A 25,741-nucleotide genomic window follows, 5' to 3' on the forward strand; every position below is an offset into this window, starting at 1 on the left:
CTTATTTATTCGTACAGAACTGGGGTACAGGCCAGAGATATGGAGGGTGAGAGGATTCACCAGAGACAGAGCAGGAAGCAGGACAGGCAGATGGACGAAGTACACTGCTGAGGGGAGCAGTGGGCGGGTCAGGAGAGGTCTGCCTCGCCATGTGGTCGCCTCCGGGGCAGGCGGGAATAGAACTCATGCGGAAGTGGCTTTAGTTTCTTAGTGCAGTGCTTTAACCCGCTGCGCCACCAGGGAGGGCCTAAGAGTATTTTTAAATGAATGAAACAAAGATAACTTAAAATTTATCTGTACCACTACATTAACGCTTCAAAAAAATTTTAGACCTTCAAATGTGTATGCAAAAAAGACAGAAAAATATTACTTCCTGAGCTTCCATTTTTGAAACTGGAAAAACACAAGAACTACAGACCAAAGCAAGCAGAGCTGAAGGAAATTTTTTAAAATAGTATAGCAGATATCAATGAATGGAAGAATATTGGAGAAAAACCATTGAAGCTATCAAAGTAAAAAGGATAATGACAATTAATAGTGACAGGAATGACATTACTACCAAACTTTCAGAACTTAAAAGTAATTTTTTTAAAAAAAATTTATTTATTGTGCATACAGAACTGGGGTACAGGCCAGAAGTGCAGGGGTGGTGAGAGGCTTCACCAGAGATAGAGTAGGGAGCAAAACAGGCAGATCAATGAAGTACACTGCTGAGGGGAACAGCGGGCGGGTCAGGAGAGGTCTGCCCCGCTATGTGGATCACCTCCACCTCCGGGGCAGGCAGGAATCGAACTCATGCGGAAGTGGCTTTAGCTTCTTAGTGCTGTGCTTTAACCCCCTGCACCACCATGGAGGGCCCACTTAAAAGTAATTTAAGAAATACTTTAAATACTTTAAGATCAACCTTATGTCATCAATTTTTTAAATTAATATATTTACTAAAGTGCCATTATTTTCTGTCTTTGTTAATTTTTTCACAATATAGGATTTCTTCTTTCAGGAATGGTCACGATAGGTCTCCCACCACCAGAATACCCTTTGTGCCCTGTCCCCTTAACCCCTTCATTTTCTCTTCTCCCCCTCATCTCTGAATGCCTCAGATCTATGGTCAGCTTATGTTATCAGCTTAGAAACTAACATGGAATAGATAAATTTCTAAAAGCAGAAAATATGCCAAAGCTGATATAAAAAATAGAAGCTGTGAATAGACATGTAAAATCTTTAAAAATTGTATGAATACGGGCCCTCCCTGGAAGCGCAGCCGGTTAAAGCACTGCTTAAGCCACTTCCGCATGAGTTCGATCCCCGCCTGCCCCGGAGGAGATCCACATGGCGAGGCAGACCTCTCCTGACCCGCCCGCTGCTCCCCTCAGCAGTGTAAGCAGTGTACTGCGTTGATCTGCCTGTTCTGCTCCCCACTCTGTCTCTCACCCTCCGCATCTCTGGCCTGTAACCCAGTTCTGTATAAATAAAAAAATAAATCTTAAAAAAAAAAAATGTATGAATACTTTCAAATCTTCCCACAAAGAAAATTTTAGCATCAGTTTACCGAATTCTGTTAAAATTTCAACAAAGAAATAATGTTTTGTTTGTTTTCAGACAAAAAAATCTGCATCACGATTTCTGATTAAAATGTCAGTGAAAACACCTCTGTAATCTGCCACCACTTTGATCCAAGCTTATAGAAATACAATGTGAAGTTTTTCACATAAGCAAATATATATGTATACTTGTGTATAAACATGTATATGTATACAGAAGTATACATCCATTCCTAGCTAGATCTACACAAGGAAAACTCCTTCAGACTACGAATAGAAAGGAAATCCCTAGTGATGAGTGGATACTGATGGTGTCTGTCTCACAGAAACCTTTGCCACATTGGCTCAGATTTAAAAAGAAGGTTTTAAAAACAAAAATAAGAGCTTGTAGATTACTATATATTTTAAGGGATCCATATATGTCTTGCAAATGGCGGGAGATTAGAACTACATAAAGTAGAGAACTGTGGCCATGTTTCTAGTCAGTAAAACCAGACTGGAAATAATTCCACCTGTTGGTGTTTTCCTGTGGGCCAGAGAGGCAGCTATGCAGAAATGGAAATAGTAACCATATGTTGTGTGTAGATGTGACATCTGGAATAGAGCTCTGTCCATGTGGGACCAGAACTCCAGTCTTCCTAATTTAAGACCTGCTCTGAGATGTGCAACTCCAGAGGGCTAGTCTGAGTAGCAAAGGATAAAACTCTCATATAAGATGAGTTTGCAGTCAAATATTTTAGGGTATATAGGGAAATCTATTGACATAGTGACAGCAAATACATGACATGGGATCATTAACATCTAAAGAAATAAGAATAAGCAATCTACAAAAGAATTTAAATCCAAAGAATTTATAAATGAGAAAGCTAAGAATTTTAAATGAAACAGTAACTTGCAATAAAAACAGGAGGATGTAAAGATAGGCAGAATGATAAAGGACCACATGCAAATCTTGCAAATAATAAAAGTTGATGAAAAAATGGTGAGTTAACATAGAAGAGAAAATTAATAAATCAAGTTCTACTGAGAATTGAGAGCCTGAATGAGCAAATCATTTAAAGTATAGAACAACAAAAAAAATTAAAAGTGCTGAAAACATAAAAGGAAATCTAAAAGAACATGGATGCCTGTATCTATGGTAGGAGAGAGATGGAAAACTTGGGGAATCTACTGTTTTTACAACCAGCATTAAGCAAACTTGCTCTTTTCCCATAGACGACTGAGGGGAAACATAGAAACATACTATTATATTGTTGTTTTATTTTGTTTTTTAGTATTTCTGATTTTGATAAAGGTAAATTAGAAAAGGTGGCTTTATTGCGCAAATTTACATGGACAGTTAATCTACAGCCAAGGAGCTAAGAGTATACAATGGAGAAAGGAAAGTCTCTTCGGCAAATGGTGCTGGGAAAACTATACAATTCCATGCAAAAGAATGAAATTGGACCAGAAATTAACTCAAAATAGGTATAAGACCTAAACTGTAAAATAGAAGAAAACATGGGCAAAATAGCTCAGGACATTGGCTTTAGAGATGTCTTTGAGGATTTGACTCCAACGGTAAGGAAAATAAAAGCAAAGATTTAAAAAAAAAAAAAAGTTACTATCTCAAATGAAAAGCTTTTTTCACAGTAGAGAAGGGGGAAAATATTGCACATTATACATCTGAGAAGGGGCTAATATCAAATCTGAAAAGAATTCATACAAGTCAACAAAAAGAAGCAAATACCCCAATAAAAACTGGGTGGAAGAGCTAAATAGATATTTCTACAATCCTGTGCAATCCTGTGTTCATTTTAGCAGTATTTACAATAAGGTGTAGAAATTTGGCTAAAACAGACAGATGGCCAACAGACTTATTAAAAAAAAAAAGGGCTTATATTTATCAGGGAAATGAAATAAAAATGACATTGAGATACTAGCTCATACATACCTGGGAGAATGACCCATATCAAAAAGTTTAGTAACAGAGCCTCACTGGTGGTGCAAGTGGTTAAAGTCTCAACACTGTGAAGCTATTCACAGTCCCTGCAGCAGTTCAGTCTCTGTGAGCTAACCCAGAACGTGCAACAAACCTTTCTTGTCTTGTCAGCTGCTCCCCTCAGCAGTTTATTTCAGTACATCTGCCTGTTCTGCTTCCCACTCTGTCTCTGGTGAATCTTCTTACCCCCTGCACCTCTGGCCTACACCCCAGTGTTTGTATGTATACATTAATAAAACAAATTTTTTTTTTTTAAAGTCTAGGAACAACAAGTATTGGTAAAGATGTGGAAAAAAGGAACCCTCGTATACTGTTTTGGTGGAAATGCAGATTGATGCTGCTACCACGGAAAATAGCATGAAAGTTTTTCAGAATGTTAAAAATAGGCTTACTGTATGGCTAAGCAATTGTAGTTCTATTCAAAGAATTCAGAAATATTAATTTAAAGGGCTGTATGCAATCCTGTGTTCATTGTAGCAGTGTTTACAATGAGGTGTAGAAATTTGGCTAAATGCTTGTTGTAGGACAGATGAGTGGATTAAGAAAATGTGATACACACACACAAACATGTATATGCCAACACACAATGGAATACTACTCAACTATTAAAAAAAAGATGAACATTTGCTATTTATGGATATATGGATGAGTGGGAAGAGATTATACTAAAGCAAAGTAAATGAGAAAGAAAAATACCAGATGATTTTACTCATGTGAAATATAGAGAAACAAAACAAATGAACAGACAAAACTAAACCACAACAAACCCTAGAAATATGATGTAGAATGAAACTACCAGAGGGCGAGGATATAAGTGTGAAGCAAAGGGACAAAAGGACTGTGGTAGAGGATCATGTGTGTGTGTCCCTCAATGATGGATGTGTTGTGGTAACTTGCTCCTGGGAAGGTATGAACCTGTACCTCTATTTGTTACAGTTTCGTAAACCAGTTACTCCTGTCAAAAAATAGAAATCTTAAAAAATAATAAATAAAAGAACTAAAAGGACTAAAAGGGTGGGTTTATTATTCTGAAGTCCTTGGTGGAAAGAAGAAAGTCATGTTTTGCTTCTTTAGCTTAACACAGTTCTCTCATTGGAGTAGGTTTTTTTTTTTTTTTTTAAGGAACCATGTTGGCCAATAAGTGAAGTGAAATGATTAAGGGTTCTTCTCTCTTCTGATCAAATAGTGATTGTTATTATTGATGTGGTTTCCCTTTTTAAAGTAAGGAAAACAAAAGCTTCCTTTTAGCTCTCCAAAAAAGTGTACTTTCTGCCTAGACAGTCTGTTCATTTGTGGTGTTAAAAAATAATTTAATATTTTTCTGTAACTAAAAAAGAACATTCTGGAGAACTTTGATTTTTCCCTTTGAAATTGAAGGAATTATATGATAAATTTTTAAAAATACATATATTATCCAATAGGTTATCTCGCAACTCATTAAATTGAATTACAAAGATGTTTTATAGTTTTAGACAACCTTTATGTTGTCTAAATTGGGCGTAATGAAAACAACCTTTAATTTCATACAAATAAAATAGAAAATTGCCAGTAGGTTACTATGTGGGTCAGTTAGTTGCTTCATCAATTTTTTGTTCATCTTTAGTTTCAGTTTCAGATCTTGCAATAGCTTCACCATTAAGAAAGGAAGTTATTTTGCAAAGTGGTTAAGGTTATGAGTCAATATACATAGTGACTTGATAATAATTTGCAGTTGCACATTAACATAGTATGACTTTTAGCAGCATTGGTCAGAAATAGAAAAATAACTACATCCTGAAGACAAATCTGTGTGTGGGTTTGTCTCTTGTTTCTGGGTTAGTGGATTTGTGTGTGTGTGTGTGTGCTGATGCAGTCTTGTAGGTCTGTGGGTGTGTGGGGGCTCATAGGCGTTCAGGTGGCCTCTATGCATGTGCACTCCATGTATGCACATTGTGTGTGCATGCATATGCCTATGTTTGTTCATTATGACTTGCCTACCATTAATATGTATGTGAAAAGACAGGAAGTTTTAAATTTTATTTTGTGTTAGATTAAGCACTATTGCACTTTAAGTTCTTTTTAGTGCTGTCAAGATATATATAAAATTTGTTTTTAGACTGCAGAACCTTTCTTTTGAGACACTGATTTTTTAAGTTTTAAAATTAGTCACATATTTCCAGGAATAACAACTTGAGATTCATCACTACTCAACCCATATTTTTCAGAAAAAATTAGTTGGACTAATATCTTTAGTAATTGTTTGGGTTATTATTATTCTTATTATTATTCCTTCCTTAGTTCAGCTGTCAAATATTCATTTCACTTGTCTGTCTATTCACTCTTGATAAGATTTCTTTATCTCCTTATGAGTCACTAACTTGATTCTTCAGGCAATATGGAATAATGGCTTAGAGAATACTCTGGAATTCAACTTCAAATACCTATTTCATTACTTACCTGTGAATTTTAGCAAATTCTTTTATCTTCCTGCATCTTCATTTTCTCACCTATAAGATGGAAATGGTAAGAGTAACTTCTTTTCTATTGATAAATTAAAGATAATGTACACAGAAGCAGGTGGCAAACTATCCTTTTCCTAGTTTTAAGCTAGTTCTCCTTTCAGTTTTTCCCCCCTTCTTTTCTGGAAGCACACAGTCGTGCTTCTCATCACACTGCTACCACTTAGTCCTAATAGGTTAAGATGTCTCATTTGCCTTGCCTTCAGTGGAATGGAATTCATTCTGAGAAATATTTCCTCCCAGAGTTTCAGTCCTGAAAGTCTCTGAGACTAAAGTAACTCACTTGACTAGTCTTTTGAGGCTACAAGGTGAGTTTAGTTTTATTTTGATTAAATGTTAATAATAGCAGGGCAAACACACAGGACAATATAGCAAACAAAGGGAATAATACCAAGTTTCCCAAAGTTTACAATAAAAGTGTTCCTAGTTTTGAGATTTTAAGTTGTCCTGATTTTTCCTCAAACTTCGCAAATGATTTAGTCTCTTTTGTGTGTATTTTTGCTATTTCTTCTCTCTGCAATTAATTTCTTCTTTGTGATTATACGCTTATTCCTAACCTTTTTAAACTTCGGAGCTAATGTGCTTTTGGGACCCTTTTGATGTTAAAAGAAAACTGCTCTTCTTTAACTTTTCTCTTTCAGCTTTATTGAGATAGAATTAACATACAATATTGTGTAAGTATAAGATATATATATATACACATATACATATATATATGTGCTGATGACATGTTATGTTATACATGATATACCATGTTATATCATGATTTGACATATACTATGAAATGGTTACCACAATGAGATTAGTTAACCCATTCAACACCTCACAGTATGTTTTTGTGTGTGTGGTGAGAACTTTTTAGTTCTACTTTTAACACCTTTCAAATATATACAAAACAGTATTTTTAATCACTTACCAGTTATTTATCCCCAGAAGTTATTCATCTTTTAGCTGGAAGCATGTAATCTTTGATCCCTGTACCCCTCCCCTCCCCGCCTCTCCTCCTGGACACTACCAGTCTGCAGTTTCTATGAGTTTTTAGGATTCCACACATAAGTGAGATAATACAGTGTTTGTCTTTTTCTGTCTCACTTCACTCAGCATAACATCTTCAAGGTTTTTTTCTTCTTCTTCTTTTTCTAAGGCTGCAGAGCAGCTAATGAATTTAGAATCACAAAGTATGATTTATGTAGTTTTAGTTTTTCAGAACGCCAGTAAACATAACTTAGTGTTCCCTTTCATAAAGGAAGTTCATGTTGGGTATTTCATGATAGTAAGTAGTGTGGGGAATTCCACTAAAGTGAGGACCAGAAGCTTCTGTGTAATGTGATGGAAAGTAGACTTAGAGAAGCTGTTTTAGAGGGTCAGAGCTGTGGAGAAGGTGGAAAGAGTATGTGTGTCTCCTTTACCCCTTCCTCCCAGAGAAACCTTTGTGTCTACTTTTATCTCACCTACAAAATGTGGACAAAATGTGTAATTTTTCAAGTATATGTATTTAGAAGGGCTCCCCCATTATCCAATCTCTCTTTAAGTATTAATAGTAACATGTTTGTGTTACATTCCCAAAAATGAATAATATTACGAAAATTATGAGATCACACACAAGTTGGTATTCCAAACAATGTAAGGAATGTACCATGTGTGGAACAAAAAGCTTACAGGCTTATTTTGATGTGTCAGAGGTCTTTCAAAATAGGGTGATTGCAACGGGTTAAAGCACCACATTATGAGGCTCTCCAAAGCCACTGCAGTGTGAGTTCAATCTCCTGCCAGGGAGCTGACCCCCATGGTGTGGCAGACCTCTCCTGCCTCTCCCACTGCTCCACTCAGTAGTGTATTCCAGTACATCTGCCTGTCCTGCTCCCTCACTCTGTCTCTGGTGAATCCTCTCACCTACCACACCTCTCTGGCCTGTACCCCAATTCTGTAAGCATAAATAAATAAATTTTTTAAAAAACAAAACAAAAAATGGGTGATTGATCAATTTTTAGATTATTTTTGTTTATTTTTAAGGATTATCCTAGAAATGAAAAGGTACAAATTACCTTGATTAATCTCTAGGCATTATGAATTTTTCTTATACAAGCTCTTGCTAATTTTGAAATACCACTAAAGCATCATTAATATTCAAGAAACAACTTTATACCTCCATCCTAATTAAATGACTTGTACAATTTGAAATTCTATTTATTTTTTTATCATAGAGTGTAATTGGTCTTGATTTATAATGATCACCTACTAATTTTGATTCCTTTTCTCATGAAAATGAATGTTCTCTAGAAGAAAACTGTCATTTAACAGAAAGTAGAGAACACAAATATTAACATAGACAATTTTATTTGTATTTAATACAAGAATATTGTGAGAGATCCATAAATACAAAGAACTTTTTTTTTTAAAGATTTATTTATTTATGCTTACAGAACTGAGGTATAGGCCAGAGGTGAGGTGAGTGAGAGGATTCACCAGCAGAACAGGCTGATTGACAAAATACACTGCTGAGGGGAGCAGCTGGCCTGTCAGGAGAGGTCTGCCACCCATGTGGTTCAGCTCCCTGGTAGGGGATTGAACTCGTGCTGCCATGGCTTCGCAGAGCTTCATAATGCAGTACTATAACCCATTGCGCTACTGGGGAAAGTCCAATATAAAGAACTTTTAAAAAGCTTAAAGTGAGGACTTTGAAGTAAATGAAAAGATGTAAATTATTGTGTTATTTTTGTGTTTTCTTTCCTTCTGTATTGTTTCTCTTCTGTTTGCCCCTTTATCTCTTTGAGAAAGTGATACACTTTACAAATTTTTTTATTTCCAGTTTGCCTAGTGGTAACGTAAAACTGGATTCACTGTAAGTGCTCAAGGAATAACTTAATTGATTGATAATGTCATACTTTTTAGGACTTTTTTTTACAATATTAAATGCCCTCACTCAAATTGCAAGTGATTCCCTTTAAAATGTTCAAGAATATTTTACTCCTGGTCTAGCATACTTCTAGCGTATTTTCGCGTACTTTACTTTATATACAGATAATATGTATTGTCTAAAATATATTAGTAGCTTATAAGTTTCAGCTGTATTACAGTAATGAATTGTCTCTAAATCCTAGAAATTACACTTTTCTTTTAAAGTTATATTTGTTCATATTTGTTTTTAAAAGCTGTGTGGCTATAACCAAATGGCTGCCAGTGGAGGTGTGGATACAGAAGATGTGTGGTGTGTGCATATACAGTGGAGTATTATTTCACCACAAAAAAGGAAGTTTGAAATCCTGTCATTTGTTGATAACATAGATGAGCCATAGGGCTTTATACTGAGTTAGATAGGCTAGAGGAGAAAAGACAAATACTGCATAATATCACTTATATTTAGAATTTAAAAATCTCAGACTCAAAAAGTGGTAGTTACTAGGGACTGGATGGTAGAGGAAATAGGGATTGGTCAGAGTGTACAGAATTCAATTATAAGATGAGTATTTTCTGGGGATCTAATTAAAGCATTATGATTATAGGTAATGATATGTTATATACTTGAAAGTTGCTAAGAATAGATAAATGTCCTCTCCACAAAAAAGAAATGGTAATTTAAGTGACTTGATAGAGACTTCAGCTAATGCTATGATAGTAAAGATTTGAAACATAAACCTATCAAATTAACATGCTAGCATCTTAAGCACATACCATGTTATGTTATGTCAATCATATCTCAATAAATATGGAATATAAAATAAGTCTGTGACTAAAAAGTAATGTTAGTACAAATAAGTTACTAATACTAACTGCTTTGATTTCCTGTTGTGGGGCTTAGAAGATGAGAACCTAGAAACTAATGCAGTCTCCATAGTAAGAGACTGGGTTTGACTTTAATCAATAGACTAGTTTTTCACCTTACAAAGAGGAGCATTTAAGAGTGAAAAATATTTACAAAAGTAAATTCTGAAATAATTGGGGCAATTTACTCTGTCAAAAACAATATTTAAATTGTACAAATGATGCACTTATAGCATTTATTTCTTCTTTTCAGTCATTTTAATTGTAAAATCTTGAAATAAGTCATTATAGTCTAACTTACTATTGTTTCTTGAAACTTTAAGAAAAAAATTTTTGTTAACATCCAAAAATTAAAGAATTAAATACTTAAAATTTGATATTTACTTTTACACTCCTCTTGCTTCCCCTTTCACCCCAAAGCAGATTGCCAAACTGAGGCAGCAGCTACAGAGGAGCAAACAGAGTAGTCGGCACAGCAAGGAGAAAGATCGTCAGTCCCCTCTCCATGGCAACCATATTGCAATCAATCACACTCAGGTAGGCTGACTTCTTGTTCAGATTTGAGTAATAGCTTTTAAAAGTTTCGTTATAAAGGGACAGTCCACCAGTGTAGAATATTTTTTAAAAGATTTATTTATGCTAATGAACAGCTATATACCAGAGACATTTTATGGGGATGGAGTGGGGAATGGGATCAAAAACAGTGGGGGGAGGGAAATGCACTGGACTATGGTGATGGCACAAGGGTGATTTGGTGATGGAAAGCCCACGGGGATAACAAATGGGATGAAAAAATGCACAGAATGATGTAAAAATACGATTATATTTAAAAAAAAATAGAAAAGATTTATTTATGCATGCATGCAGAAATGGGATACTATGGCCAGAGGTACTAGGGGTAGAGGGTGAAAGGATTCAGCAGAGACTAAGTGAGGAGCAGAACAGGCAGACTGACTGAAATACACTGCTGAGGGGAGCAGTGGGCGGGTCAGGAGAGCTCTGTCAAACTATGTAGGTCGCCTCTGGAGCTGGGGAAGGAACTTTTGCTTCAGTGGCTGCAGTAGCTTCATAGTGCTGTGCTTTAACCCATTTTGCCACCAGGGAAAGTCAGAATATTTTTAAAAATTAAATCTTCAGTTTCATCAAATTATTACTATTCATTAAATAAAGTTTTTTGGGGGGTTGACCTTATATAATTTTTGAATAACAGACCCAATCAAGTGTTGCCATTTCAAGGATGATGCTGGTGTAGGCTAAAATTCTGTCTTACTTGCTTTTTAAGCAACTGTGGACAAGTGTTAATGTATGTCTTAGTAGAGAAGACGTTAATGTAACAGAAGAAAACCCAGTAATGTGTTAAACAATTTCAAGGAGGGTTGTTTCACAAATATAGGAATGGTTTATTTGTTGACGTGAAGGTTCATGTAGATGCCACTTAACATTTGATAAATATCAGTGTCATATATATTATACAATTTTAAAATAAGATACTTCCCAATGTGACTTCCTGTAAATATGAGATCCTAACAACAACAACAACAACAAAATTAGAAGCATCTCTGTTAAAATTAAAATGAAGTCATAGATGTCTATAATTATGGTTGTTACTTTGTCAGTTATTTAGAGGCTCCAAACAGAGCAGTAAGAGTTACCACTATTTACATCTCATATTATTGCACATTTAGAAAATCTGAGTACATAACTGAAACGACTACCTAAAGGAAAGACAGTGTTAATAAGAACATAGAACTAGAATAACTACTACTTTTTGCTGGTAGGCACACAGGATATCCAATCACCTTGGAAAACCATTTAGTATTTTATTTAAAAGTTGAACATACATTGGCCATTAAGCCTGAAGTTCTCAGATTTACAGATCTGAGAAATCTATAGATATTCTTTCAATTTATTCATAAAAAAATAAAACGTGTCGGGCCCTTCCTGGTAGCGCAGCTTGTTAAAGCACAGCACTAAAGAAGCTAAAGTCACTTCCACATTAGTTTGATCCCCACCTGCCCAGGAGGTGATCCACATTTTGCAGCAAACTTCTCCTAACCCACCAGCTGCTCCCCTCAGCAGTGTATTTTGATGATCTGCCTGTTAGGCTCCCGCTCTGTTTTTATATGCACAAATAAATAAATCTTTAAATAAATAAATAAAACATGTCGACACAAAAACTTATTCATCAGTGTTTTTGTAGAGGCATTTTTCATAGTAGTCAAATGATGGAAATAACACATCAACTAGTGAATGGATATTTATATCCACACTCATACAATGTAACACTAGTTAGTAGTTAAGAGGAGGAAACTAGTGATACTTACCGCAACATGGTTGAATCTCAGAAACATCATGTTAAGTGAAAGACCTCCAAAACCAATGGTGACATACTATATGATTTGTTACACTAAATCTTGACAAGGAAGACGAAAAAGTGTTAGGGGTAGTAGAGATTGTACAAAGACTTTAGGGCATTTCAGAAGATGACAAAAGGAAACTTGTGATTATATTAATAGTTGGGTGCTATTATATTGATAGTTATGTGACCATACATTTACAAAGCTCAATGAATTGCATAGTTAAAATGGGAAGGCTTTATTTTATGCCACTTATGCTTCATCAAAGCTGTAAAATAAGCATGAAATTGGCAAACCTCAGACCTCTCAAGAAAAATTTTATATATGCCTTGCTTTTTCCATTTAATCAAATTGAATTAATATACTATTCTTACTCTGTTTATTTCAGTTCTTCTTCTGTAAGAACCCAGTGCACTTATAGTATTGATAGATCTGTTGATGTCTTGACTTAACAAAAAAGTCTTCTACACTTGTTCCAGATTACTTTGAATTGTTCATATTGTGTGAAAATAATTATGCTTTGCTATAACACCAAAATATTCATAGGTGAAATCAGTTTAGAATGTGCTTTAAAATACTCAAAGAACAATGATTTTTGATGCAACAAGAATGATCTTTTTGAGCATGGAAGATGCATTCCAGAGGACTCATTATGCTATTGTTTACTTATGTTTATCATTTGAATTTTTCATAATAAAAAGAAAGCCAAGAACTTAATGAGATAATAAAATATGAATTTATAAAAACCAATAGTTTTCTCTTAATTCTAGTAAACTACCATTTCCTCTCAATGCTTCTGATACCATACGTGCATAGGATTTTCCCACACCAAACAACCCCTCAACTCTCCAAACACAGGGTATCCTACTATTCCATTATAAGACTACTAGAATTAGCACAGACTCCACAGATTAACAGCTCAGTCTCATAAAACTTTCCTGTTCCCCTCCCAACATTAATTATAGTTCTGACATTATTATCCAGACTTGTCACTAATGTAAAGAAGGAATTCCTACAGCCCCTTCTTTAGGTTCAGTAATTTGCTGTAATGTCTCACAGAACTCAAGAAAATAAGATTTCCAGATGCCTATGAAGGCTACAGATGAAAAGTCAGATGAAGAGATACATAAGATGAAGTATAGCAGGACAAGAGTTGGAGTGTGTCAACTGGGCTGTGCTCAATAACCTGAAAGCTCTCTGAACTCATAAGTCAGAGATTTTATGGAGGTTTCATCACATAGGCATGACTGGTTATCATTAACTCAGTCTCCAGCCCTTCTCCCCTCTGCAGAGGATGGGGGCTAGGCATGAAAGTTCCAAACTTCTAATCATAACTTGGTCTTTTTGGTAATTAGTGCCATTCTGAAGGAAGCTACAGTTTCCTCATTACAACAGACTTTCAGACTTATCACAAGAAATGACTGAGATTTAGGGGCTCTGTATCAGAATTTGGGTCAAAAACCCAATATTAGAATAAAAGACACTCTCAGTACCCCATAACTCAAGAAATTACAAGAATTACAAGAAGTCGGGGTAGAGACCAAAAACATGTATTATGTTACAAGTAGCAATAACATGTCAGAACATATGATGAAAAAAGTACCCAGAATTAAATGAAATATGTAAACTTAAGATATTATTGAGGATATGAAATATAAAATACATGCATAAGTAGAATGTCTTAACATCTTTGTAATTTATAAAAAAGTAATATTTTTTCAAATAGTTGGGTACTAAAATTAATATACATATTTAAAGGGAATTGTTTTGTTACTTGGAAAGTTGTTTTCAAAGGTTGTACAGAAAAACTATACCAATTAATGGAAAACTTGGAAGGTTTTTCCCACAAGGGACCAAAATGTTCTAGAAAATTATAACAAAGTATCTTTCTGTATAGGGATTCTCAGATAACAGCTCAAAGAAATTAAATATAGAAGTCATAAAGAAATGTCAGGACAGTTTGATTGTTCTTTGGGGAAAAATACTACCTCACATTGTACATAAAAATAAATTATGATAGGTTAACTTTAAATATAAAAAATGTAAAGGTATTGAAAAAAATATTTGCTGCTAAAGTAAACACCAAATATATGGCAGAGTTATAACTTTAAAATGAAAAAAAGCTTGCACATCAGTCAGAGACAAAGCACATTAGCAGGCAACAGTTTGCAGATGACAGGAGCAAAATATTACTGAAAATAGCACTGAATATTTGGCACTATTATTCATGTGTTAAATCAGTGATTGGCAGTTCAGCTCTTTATGAATCATATATGCCTACTTCAGTCATTCAGAATACAATAGATCATATATTATTTTTATTTTTATCTCATTAGTCTTTATTTTTAACCGCTCTCTGTTGTTTAAGTTCCTTTAGCATCAAAGGGCTTATCTTTTTGTCACTCCTCTGGACAGCTATGGCAGGTGGTTAATTTTTAAAAATTCCAAAGGACTTTGACTACACCCTTAAGGTTGTTAAATAAAAGTTGTTGAACTTAATATTGTAGTTTCGTCACATTACTTAGTAATTCAGTAGACTTCCTTAAATACTTGACAAAATTGAAAATGAAAACTAATAGAAGACAATTGACAAAGTGCAGGAAACCAATCTTTATGCACATAATCACACAGAGAACTAGAGTCACATGGTACACTTAATTTACCTGATTTCAGCTATGCTTTTTCGGTAAAAACAAAAAAGGGGAAATTTCAGCTATGTGGACGATTTTGTCCGCCATTCTGTTAAAAAAGTGTGCACATTTTGTAGTTATATTTTTACATAAAGTACTATTTTGAGTCTACTTGCTATCTCTTGGAAACTATGTTTCTTTGTGTATTTGAATATATATTGTAATTGAAAATATCAGAGTAACTCTGCTCAGTGAATTTTGATTAGAACGTTTACGATACTCTAGTTCTTGATTTCTTTGACCAGTTTGGTACTACTTTTTCTTCTGTGTTCTAGGCAACTGGATCAAGATCAGTCCCTATGCCACTGTCAAATATATCAGTGCCAAAATCATCTGTTTCACGTGTGCCCTGCAATGTAGAAGGAATAAGTCCTGAGCTAGAAAAGGTATTCATTAGAGAAAATAATGGGAAGGAGGAAGTGTCCAAGGTAAGTTTACATGGGATGCTTGAATCATGTTCTTTAATGTTGTGAACAGCTATCTCAAATGTACTTTTCTTATAACAGCTTAATTGAATATAATTCACTTATCATACAATTTGTCCATTTAAAAAAGTACAAATCAGTGGTTTTATTAACCACATGCCCAGAGTTGTGCAAGCATCATTGCAATAGCTTTTACAGCATTTTTATCATCTCAAGAGGAAACTCCATTACTTTTTAGCAGTTAACTCTCATTTTCCTCCAATGCCTCCACTTATATACTTACTTTGTCTATGGATTTGTCTGTTACTGATAGTTCATATAAATGTAATCATGCATGTGTACCAGTGGTAAATCAGTAAAAAATTTATTTAAAAAATAATTTTAAAAATTAAAGAAAATTAATGTAATCATGCAATGTGTGGCATTTGTAACTGCTTTTTTTTTCAGTTAGCATAATGATTTTTAAGATGCACCTGTAAACATATATTAGTTTTTCATTAATTTTTATTGCCAAATAATACTCAATTGTATGAAATGTCATCAACTGATGACATTTGGATTCTTTCTACTTTGGGGCTGTTATCAATAATGCTGCTATGAAAGTTGTATGCAAGTTTTCAGATGAATATAATGTTTTCATTTCTTTTGTTTATGTAAGAATTACTGCCATGATAGCTATTTATCCTTTGAGAAACAGCCAGATTGGTTTTACAAAGTGGCTACACTGCCATTTTATATTCCCATCAAATGTATGAAGATTTTGCTTTCTGTACATCTTTGTCAACACTTGTAGTTATCTGTCTTTTTGACTGTGGCCATTCAGTGGGTGGGAAGTGGTGTCTCATTATGGTATTAATTTGTATTTCCTTATGTGCTGTTGGTCATTTATGTATTTTCTTTGGAGAATTGCCTTTGCCCCATTTTAAAAACTTTCTTTTTTATTATTGAACTCTAAAAATTCTTTATAAAGTTCTTTATTTTCTCAATAAAATCTTCTTGTCAGATATATAATTGAAAATATCTCCCATTCTTTGGGTTATCTTTTTACTTTCCTGATGTCCTTTAAAACATTTTTCATTTTTATGAAGCTCAATTTGTTTTATTTTTTGTATTTGTAATTTCAGAATATTTTATCTGAGAAACCATGGTCTCAGTTGCCAGTGGGAGTAGGACTTGGGGAGTAAAGTAAAGAAAAAGGGTTCATGGTGGAAGCTGTTGGGTGGAGGACTGCTGGTGCCTTGATGATGGTGTGGTGTGTGACATACATCCAGAGTGTGTGATCCTGTATCTCTAAATCATATACAGTGTTGTAAGTCAGTGTAACCACAATAAAAAAAAAAGTGTGTGTGCATGTATGTATGTGTGTATGTGTGTATAATAAGGTTTGCTGATATACATACCATTGCCTAATCCAAAATCAACAATTTATTCTTGTGTTTTCTTGTAAGAGCTTCATAGTTTTAGCATCCTCATATTTAATCAAAATTAATTATTTTAAATTAATCAGAAATATTTTGTAAATTACTTCATCCCAGAAAAGAAATCTGGACACTACTGCAGATAGGACAAACCTATGTTTGACCACATTTTTTAAAAATAATATAATAGTTTATTTTACATCATTTTGTGCATTTTTTCAATCTCATTTGTTATCCCTGTGGGCGTCCCATCACCAAATAACCCATGTACCATCACCATAGTCCAGTGCATTTCCCTCCCCCCACTGTTTTTGATCCCACTCCCCACTCCACCCCCATAAAATGTCTCTGGTTTATAGCTGTTCATTATTATTCTCATTTTCTCACCTAATCCGTTATACTCCTGCTATGAATGAAACCATCTAGTTTTTTTCCTTTTCTTTCTGGCTTATTTCACTAAGCCTGATCTTTTCCTGTTCCATCCATGTTGCTGCAAAAGGTGTGTGTTTATTTTTTTGGTTGCTCAATAATATTCCATTGTGTATATGTACCACATCTTTTAAATCCAGTCATCTACTTCTGGGCATTCGGGCTGTTTCCATGCCTTACCAATTGTAAATAAAATAGCAATAAACATGGGGGTGCAGGTATCTTTTTGAAATCAGTGTTTTTGTGTCTTTTGGGTAAACCACATTTTAAGGTATACTCAACAAAAGAAAGTGGACTTTGGCTTACTTATCTCTTATCTTTTCAGAACTAAAATATTTAAAATATCTGAGTTCTTCAAATAATACAGTTTTTTGAATTACATCTCCAAATCCAATAGTTCAATTCTGTATTTGTAAAATAAAAAATTACAACTTACTTCCAAATTGCTTTGCAGATGTGAGCATTTTTCAGTTCTTAAACATCCTTCCTAGTGTATACTAGTGTGTAGTGAAGCATTGTTATGATTGCACCATCATTTGCCAGTCCTCTGTTGATGGATATTTCAATTTTTGTTAATCATAATCAGTGCTTTAAAAAAACATGTACTCTTGCAGACAAATTTCCTGGTAGTGAAATTGCTGGTCAGATATATAATTTAAATTTTTAATGAATATTGCTAATTAATCATGCCCAAAAGGTTGTGCCGCTTTACTCTCCCTAAATATTTCATGTTAAATAATTATTTTACATCTATTATGTCATAAACCCTTTGTAAATTACACCAGCACTTAGCTGTTTACATTAAAATATTTCCCTTTACGTATTTCCTTTAAACATATTTAAGAATAGTAGTGTAAGGAAGTGAAATTGTTCTAGCTTTTTGAGGGTAAGATAATCAGTCATTTATTTGCTAGTGACATGCAAAGCAAAACTATATATAGAATATAAAACTAACATAGTTCTACTTTTGAATGTCATATTCTAAGTTCATAGTAGCCTTTTTAAAATTTTTCTAAGGTACCATACAACCTTCCAACAAAATGATAATTTTTAGAATTATGATTAAATACATTTAAATTTTTTTATAAATCAAAATGTCATCATTATGAATCTGCCAGTAGCTTAAAAAATTGTCCCATCAAATAAATATATCCATGCTCCAAGCCTTTATGTTCTCCATTGTTGTTTTGTGCAAATATAATGTTATTATAATTTTTCTAACCCCTCCCCAACAGAAGAAGTTGTTGGTTAAAAAATGGAGGAATAAAAATATATTTTTCCATTTATAGATTAAGAAATGGAAAAAAGAGAGAAAATGTTTTTATCAAGTAGGACAAGAATAGTTCAAACTCACAAACTCCTTTATAGCAACAAACTGATAATGCTTTTACTGATTGTCAACATTGACACTTTACAGAACTATTTTCCCTGACTTGAATATCAGTCTTTTAAATAATACTTCTGTTATGAAGCCCTCAAATAATTTTCCAGGATGATTGTTCTTTAAGGGTTCCCCTATGAGCCTCTATCTCATACCGTCATATAATTTTGTCCAGAATAAAACCACAAACCTATGCTAGTGATTTTCTTCTTTGTTCATTCTGAGCATTAATGCAGAGTTGTAATTAAATATACATTGACTTAAGTGAAAGTAAAATAGCATTTCTTAGTGTTTGATCAAGTTATACTCCTTAGTGTTTGATCAAGTTATACTCCTTTGGGAGTATATATAGAAACAGTATTTCTTTCCTAATTGATGTCTTACTTTTTTAAATTTGTCTCTCTATAAAATTTACTAATACTCAAATAGTTGAATATTCTCTTTACAATGGAGTGGTAATTGTCAGGTTGTGAAGATTGCTTAGTTTTGGTTTAACAACATTACAAGTTTTTAATTTTACTGTTACAGACTTCAACCTTCTCTTGTGTGTTACAGAGAAAGTTGATACATTTTAAATTTTGCCTAATTTTATCTTACATTATTTTTCCTCCTACATTTTTAAAAAAACTCTTGAAATAACAAAACTCATAGTAAGAACAGTGAAGAGTGAAATAAGTTGTAAACAAAAAACATACTAGTTCTTCCCCTCAGCATTTTGCAATATTATCTACATAAAAACAAAGACTGTATTAGATGACTTAAGAATTTAATGTACAGGATTTTATTTTGTTGATTTTACTTTGTTAGCACACAAATGAAGAAACTAAAGAGAAAAGTCTATCTTTATAGCAGAAAAGAGAGAAAGGATCCAGTATGAGGGGCGCTTTGCTGCCATACTACAGTTTCATTTTTATTTCTTATTTTGCCACTCAAAACATTCACATTAGAAGTAAGCAAAATTATGAATAGTCCTACTCAGATTCCAAATTAGTAGAATTTTGAGTTGTTAATAAGCTCCATTGAGTGCTAATACAGTGAACCTCTTCATTGAAATGTTGGGTTATTTACAAAGCAAACAGAAAAGATGACTGTTCTTATCCTCTAGAAAATCAAAGTGGAAAGGAATAGCAGTCTATACCTGTGAATATGAGATTTCCCCTTTCTTAGTAGCAAGTCCAAGTGATTCCTCCAGTGCTGTGACCGTTTCATTCGCAAATGTTGTTTATTGAACGTCTGGTAGGTGCCAGACACAGTGTTGGGCAGTAGGAATAGTTTTAAAACAAGCACTGGCCAGTGCTAACCTACCAGTAAATGCAGAGAGCTAGGGAATCTTTAAGACAATTTAGCCATAATATTTTTGAAACCAAACTGATGTGGAGTTTGAAACCAACTTTGCCTTTGTAAAGGGAATGTGTAGAAAGGTGCAAGATTGATACCAGCATTTTCTACAAATTCAGTTACGGTTGAAATAGTAGTAAAATATGAAATCAAGGGAAATGCCATGGGCTTTCCATGTGGGCCAAGTGTGCGTACTGACTGAGGGTCCTCTTGCAGCCTTTGGATATTCCGGATGGCCGGAGAGCCCCCCTGCCTGCACATTACCGCAGCAGCAGCACACGCAGCATCGACACGCAGACGCCCTCTGTCCAGGAGCGCAGCAGTAGCTGCAGCAGTCACTCACCCTGCGTTTCCCCGTTTTGCCCCCCGGAATCCCATGATGGCAGCCCCTGCTCAACAGAAGATTTACTCTACGATCGCGATAAAGGTGAGAATGAAACCGTCCACTTCAAGGGTTTGTTTAGGGCCTTGTTCATTATACTTTCTTTGTCTTAGGCCATTCCATCACTTTTTTTCTTTTGTTGAATGGTGGGATTGGAAAGGCTTGGTTACTCTAGGGTTGTTTGCTCATTGGTTTCACCTACCCCCTTCTTTGTGACTCTTACAAACATCTTCCATAAATGTGTCAGAGAAGCACAGCGCACGGTTCTAAACAGCTAATGAAAGCAATGAAAAGGCGTGCGTACTGCTTGGCATCCTAAAACACACAGGATTTTCTTTGGTATTGCCCAGAGCTGCTAATGGTGGTTCCTGTAGAGTTTGTAGTTCTTGTGTCTCAAGCTAGACTTTGTAATCATACTGATTTTGGAGGAAATAATTTCTAAACGTTCTGTTGAAAGAGTGAGTATATTTTTAGTAAACAAGGAGATAAAGTTTACTAAGAACGTACAAGACATGAGGGGTTTTATTATGGTATGCAGATAAATTCTTAACTAACACCAGTAGAAGAGGCAGACCTCTGGGATTTCTTCAAGCCTAAAGTTGTCTCTTCAGTTTCTCCTGCCTTTGCGTGAGGCACCTGGCAGCAGCTGTCCTCTCTTCCACTTCTGGTACCCTCAGACTTAGATGCAGAAAAGAACATGACTGTCCACCCTAATCTCCTCTGCTACTACTTAAAAAAAAAAAATTACTGAACTTACAACACATTTGTTACTTTTCACCATAAAGAAGTAGATCATAGGTGGCAAAAAGTAAAAACAGGAAAGTTAGTTTCTGGTTTCTGACTCAGAATTTTTTTTTTTTTTTGGTCCCTATTCTGATTTCAACACCCCTTCCCCCTTCCATTTATTTGTTTTAAGGAATTACTTCATGTAAAGTACCCAAGTCTTAGTGCTCAGCCCAAGGAACTTTTACATATCTATACACTCATGAAGATACTAATTCAAGATACAGACCTTTTTTAACATCCAAGAATCTCCCTCTGCCCACTTCCCAGACAGTGTCCTGCTCACCACCTGCAAGTAACCACCATTCTTCCTCACTAAATCATAATCTACTTTTTCCCTGTTACTGGATTTCATAGAAATGGAGTGTACAGTGTCTATTCTTTTGTATCTTTGTCCCCTCATTGTTATGTTTAATTCTGCTGAGATGTTAAAAAGGAAGTCCTCCATTTTTATGTTTGTGGGTGGATCTCAACAGTTCTCTCCTTTCACTTTTCATTATTGAAAGCCATGTGAACATTCTTTCTCAATTAAGAATGTATCGTAGGTGGTACATTAGGTATCTCTTTGCTTTGAATTGGAAAAGTCCATTTGATGGAATGTCAGATCAGGAAATTTTTATTTCATTGAGGCAAACACCTTTGATCATTTCCTTACACTTTTTACTATGGGTGTTTCACAGTAGAACAAACAAGAAAACACCTTGCTTCATGTAGGAGAGTTTGTTTGGAGATGTTAAATTTTAAATAGTGACTTGTTTTAGACTACACAAGTGATAGTGAAACAGGTCAATTGATTTCAAAACCTGGATTCTTTCTTATATCAGCAGAAGAGTTAAGTTTGATTAAAAGTCTCCTTTTGCTTACTAGGACTTGCAGTTGGGTTAAAATAAAAAGTAAAAATGATGGTGACAAAGTTTAGGTAATTAATTCTGAAGTTTTGGGGTTTTTTCAAGGTTTTAATATTGTGGCTATTTGAGAGATGAGAAAATGTATTAGCAAGATGATAGATGAATTCCATTTTGGTTAACTGATTATGAGGTTGTCTTCAGGACCTCGAAGGGAATATATGAGTCAGATAAAATGTGATCTCTGCAGTTCAGAAGAGGTGCTCACTTCCCTCCCATGTTTGAAAGCAGTGTACTTTACTATCTCTTTTTCCCCATCTATTCTTGATTTGTTTTATTAGAAGAAGATACACTCACGTGACTGCTACAATGTCTTTGCAGCAGACATTCTAACACAGAAGCTATGAGCAGCATGCTGGTTTCCATACACTAGAACACATTTGAATCCTATAAAGTTTGAAGCATAAAATTTGCATTAATTCTCAAGGATTCAATAAATGATAGCTACTGCTATAAAAATTATCATTACTATTACTTGTTAGCTCCCCAGTTTCATAAGGAAAAAATGCAAACATTCACTTTTCTCAACCACTTAGCCGAAACCTCTCTGGCCTAGTATCTGACAATTATCTAATAATCTGAATTATCTTTTACAGCATTTTTGACAAATATTTTATATGTCACATTAAAGTATACAATGTGATAACTTGATACCCATATATAGTGTGAAATGTCTATCACAGTAAGGTTAGTTAACACATCTTTTCCCTAATATATTTTGTTGTTGTTATTATGTTAAGAAAATAAGAGTTCCACTCTCAGGGAAACTTTCAATATGTAATTCAGTGCTGTCAACTAGAGTCACCATGGTCTAGCTTAGATCCTTGGAACTTTTTTATCTTCTAACTGGAACTTTGTACCTTTAGACAAATGCCCCCCCCCCTTTTCATTAGCCCTTGGAGACCACCATGACACCCTCTGTTTCTGTGAGCGTCATTGAGATAGTACATTGTTTTTCTGACCTGCTTCACTTAGCAGAATGGCCTCAAGCTTCATTCATGCTGTTGGAAATGATAGTCTTTCTCTTGGTTAAATAATGTTCTTGCATGTTCATGTGTTTTGTTATATAATATTGACCGGGGGGATGGGGAGGTTGGAAACCAGCCAAAAGTGAACAAAACAATGTTCTTTACAGACTTGATTTCATTATACATCCTTTTGTTTAAAATCATTGTTTACTTAGGTTGTTTCCATGTCCTGGCTTTTATGAATAATGTGGTATTGAACATGGGAGTACAGATATCTCATTGAAATAGTGTAATAATGTGAATTCTGACCATTTCTTTGATTTATTAGACAAATTAGACCTTTTGCTAAGCCTTACCTATTTTTTGTACATTTTCCATGTGCTCTTTTATTCTGGATCAGCCATTGCCTACATAAAAAAAAAAAATCTATCTCTCATGGTTTCTACTTTTTTTTTTTTTTTTTTTTTAAGATTTATTTATTTGTGCATACAGAACTGGGGTACAGGCCAGAGGCTCAGGGGTGGCAAGAGGTTTCACCAGAGACAGAGTGGGGAACAGAACAGGCAGATTGACAAAGTACACTGCTGAGGGGAGCAGTGGGCAGGTCAGGAGAGGTCTGCCGCGCCATGTGGTCACCTCCAGGGCAGACGGGAATCGAACTCATGCAGAAGTGGCTTTAGCTTCTCAGTGCTGTGCTTTAACCCGCTGCGCCACCAGGGAGGGCCCTGGTTTCTACTTTTAATGTAAAATGAGAACATTGATCCAGATAATTTCTAAGGGCAACATTTTTTAACTAATAGTTTAAAAATATCTATTAATCTAATGGGATTATTGTACCTACCTACTATCATTATTGAGGTTAAATGATATATTGTAGCAAAGTGTTCAGCACAACTCTTGGTACTTTATAGACATATATTACATAATGTTGGATATCACTAATAGTGATTTTTTTTTTAAATCTTTAGAAGTTCTGGAAATCTCATAATAATTCAAATACTTTTAATGTTTTCTGTAAAATGACCTCAGTTTGAGTAGTAAGGCCTCACAACATGAGTTCTTAACATACTGACTCTGTTGAGCTTTAAGGTGATACTGTGTGATTAGGTTAATGCTACTGTTCCTTGGCAAAATACATGACCTTCTATTACAGTGTGTTGTTTCTAGTTCTTAAAAATAAATCAACTACCATCTTAGTGAGGTGAAATTAAAATAGTATGTATCTTTTACATGTGAATGTATACTTGCACATGCACTTATTTTAGGATTGGGAGTGGAGGTTCATGTATTTCAATTGAGTTTATACTTACAGTTCAAATAAAAAAAAACACTGAGTGTATGCTGTATGTTAGGTACTCCCTTAGAATGTGGAGAAAGCAATGAATGAGATGTGATATAGCTTTAAGGAATTTATAATCTGATAGGAAGAAGGAATATAAACAAACTAAAGGCATGAAGAAGGGAGTTGTCAATTTAACAGCTTCTGAAACCTACATATGTTATATCAACTACAAAATATTCTCTGACTAATACTTTTGTGTTAGGGCCAAATTCTGGGTAGTTTTTTTGTTTTGTTTTGTTTTGTTTTTTCCTATGTTAACTTTTGTATTTTTTCCACAATAAAGTCTTTTGTTTCTTTAAATTTCTAGTAAAGTAAAAATAGGCAGTCTGTAGATTTCTAATAGGTTTGCATTATTAACTGTGAAGACAGACTTGATACTTGTAAATGTATGGTCTCTTAGCAAGGATTTAGAGTTCCTCTACATTCTGCAGTTACTGCAGATGACCTGTTCTTTGGTGGAGGAGCTAGGCCATACTTCCTTACACACCTAGATAGGTACACACAGGCCCTTAGGAACACCTTTGTTAGTTCAGACCCTGAAAGAGATGCTGGCGAACAAATATTTTAGTACTCTGCAACAGAGAAAAATTGTCATTTATATAAAACAGATGGCAGTATCAAAATCATTAGTTATTTCAGCAACTCTGCCAATGTTACCTAATGGTAGCCAGACTGGGGTTGGACAGGCTGAAAAATCTGTACTTCATTCTACCACTTATATTAATCTTTGGCACAATTCACTTATGTAGTTGTTACAAAGTTAGGCAATTTTGCAAAATTACGGAAACATTATTCTAATCTTGAAATCAACTGAACCATTCTATAGAAGCCAACTAACTACTGAGAATTGTATTCTAAGTGTTCATAAAATGTTTAGTTGGGACCTAAATATATTTTCCCACAGGAACAATGTATGTTATGTGGATGGTGTTTTTCCAGCAGTGCTAAGGCATATAAACCGACTTGAGTTCAGGATTGGCCCTGGGCAGATTTTTGCAAAAGATTCTGACATCTTATTCCTGTGAACAAACCTTTTAGCACTATTTGCAAATATCTCTAGGCTGTCTCTTAGCCTTTTTCACCTTTGCCCTTACCATAGTGTGCTCTTTGTTTTACCCTCAGCAAATGTGTTACCTACCATGTAGTAGTAATTGGCAGAGGCTTTTGGAGTATTCCTTTAAGGTCTTTCTCCATGCTATTTTCATTTTTTAAAGGATTTGTTTTTACAGATGTGTTGAAAACACTAGTGTCTCTTTCTTTAAGTTGTTATATGTATTAGGTTTTTGAATGTTCACCAAGGGTATGATAACCTCCTCTCCCTACTCCCTCCCCAACAAAAAAGAAAAGCCACACTAAGAATATGCTAATTAAGTGATTGGCCTCCGGTGGGAAAGGAACCCTGGAGTTTGCATTTCCTAGTGAAATCAAAGAGAAAGAGGCCCTCCCTGGTTGTATGGGTTAAAGCTCAGCACTGCAGGCTAGTGGCTGTAGCTTCAGTGCAACTTTGATCCCTAGATCCCTGCCCCTTAAGTGACCCACAT

The 25,741-nt window shown here is 34.7% G+C and overlaps 1 protein-coding gene across 1 annotated transcript in view; it reads left to right on the forward strand.

Annotated features, from left to right (window-relative positions):
* The window catches only part of GLCCI1 (glucocorticoid induced 1), a gene marked incomplete at its 5' end in the record, with an annotated part of 93,209 nt that overhangs the window by 57,465 nt on the left and 10,003 nt on the right, over window positions 1-25,741 (forward strand). Inside the window, 3 exons of the mRNA XM_004677118.1 lie at window positions 10,203-10,319; window positions 15,105-15,257; window positions 20,037-20,247. Coding sequence (XP_004677175.1) covers window positions 10,203-10,319; window positions 15,105-15,257; window positions 20,037-20,247 — 481 coding nt within the window. The remainder of the gene's footprint in view (window positions 1-10,202; window positions 10,320-15,104; window positions 15,258-20,036; window positions 20,248-25,741) is intronic.

The sequence above is a fragment of the Condylura cristata genome, unplaced genomic scaffold (assembly GCF_000260355.1).
Source record: "Condylura cristata isolate star-nosed mole 26May11 unplaced genomic scaffold, ConCri1.0 scaffold00005, whole genome shotgun sequence".
NCBI lineage: Eukaryota > Metazoa > Chordata > Mammalia > Eulipotyphla > Talpidae > Condylura > Condylura cristata.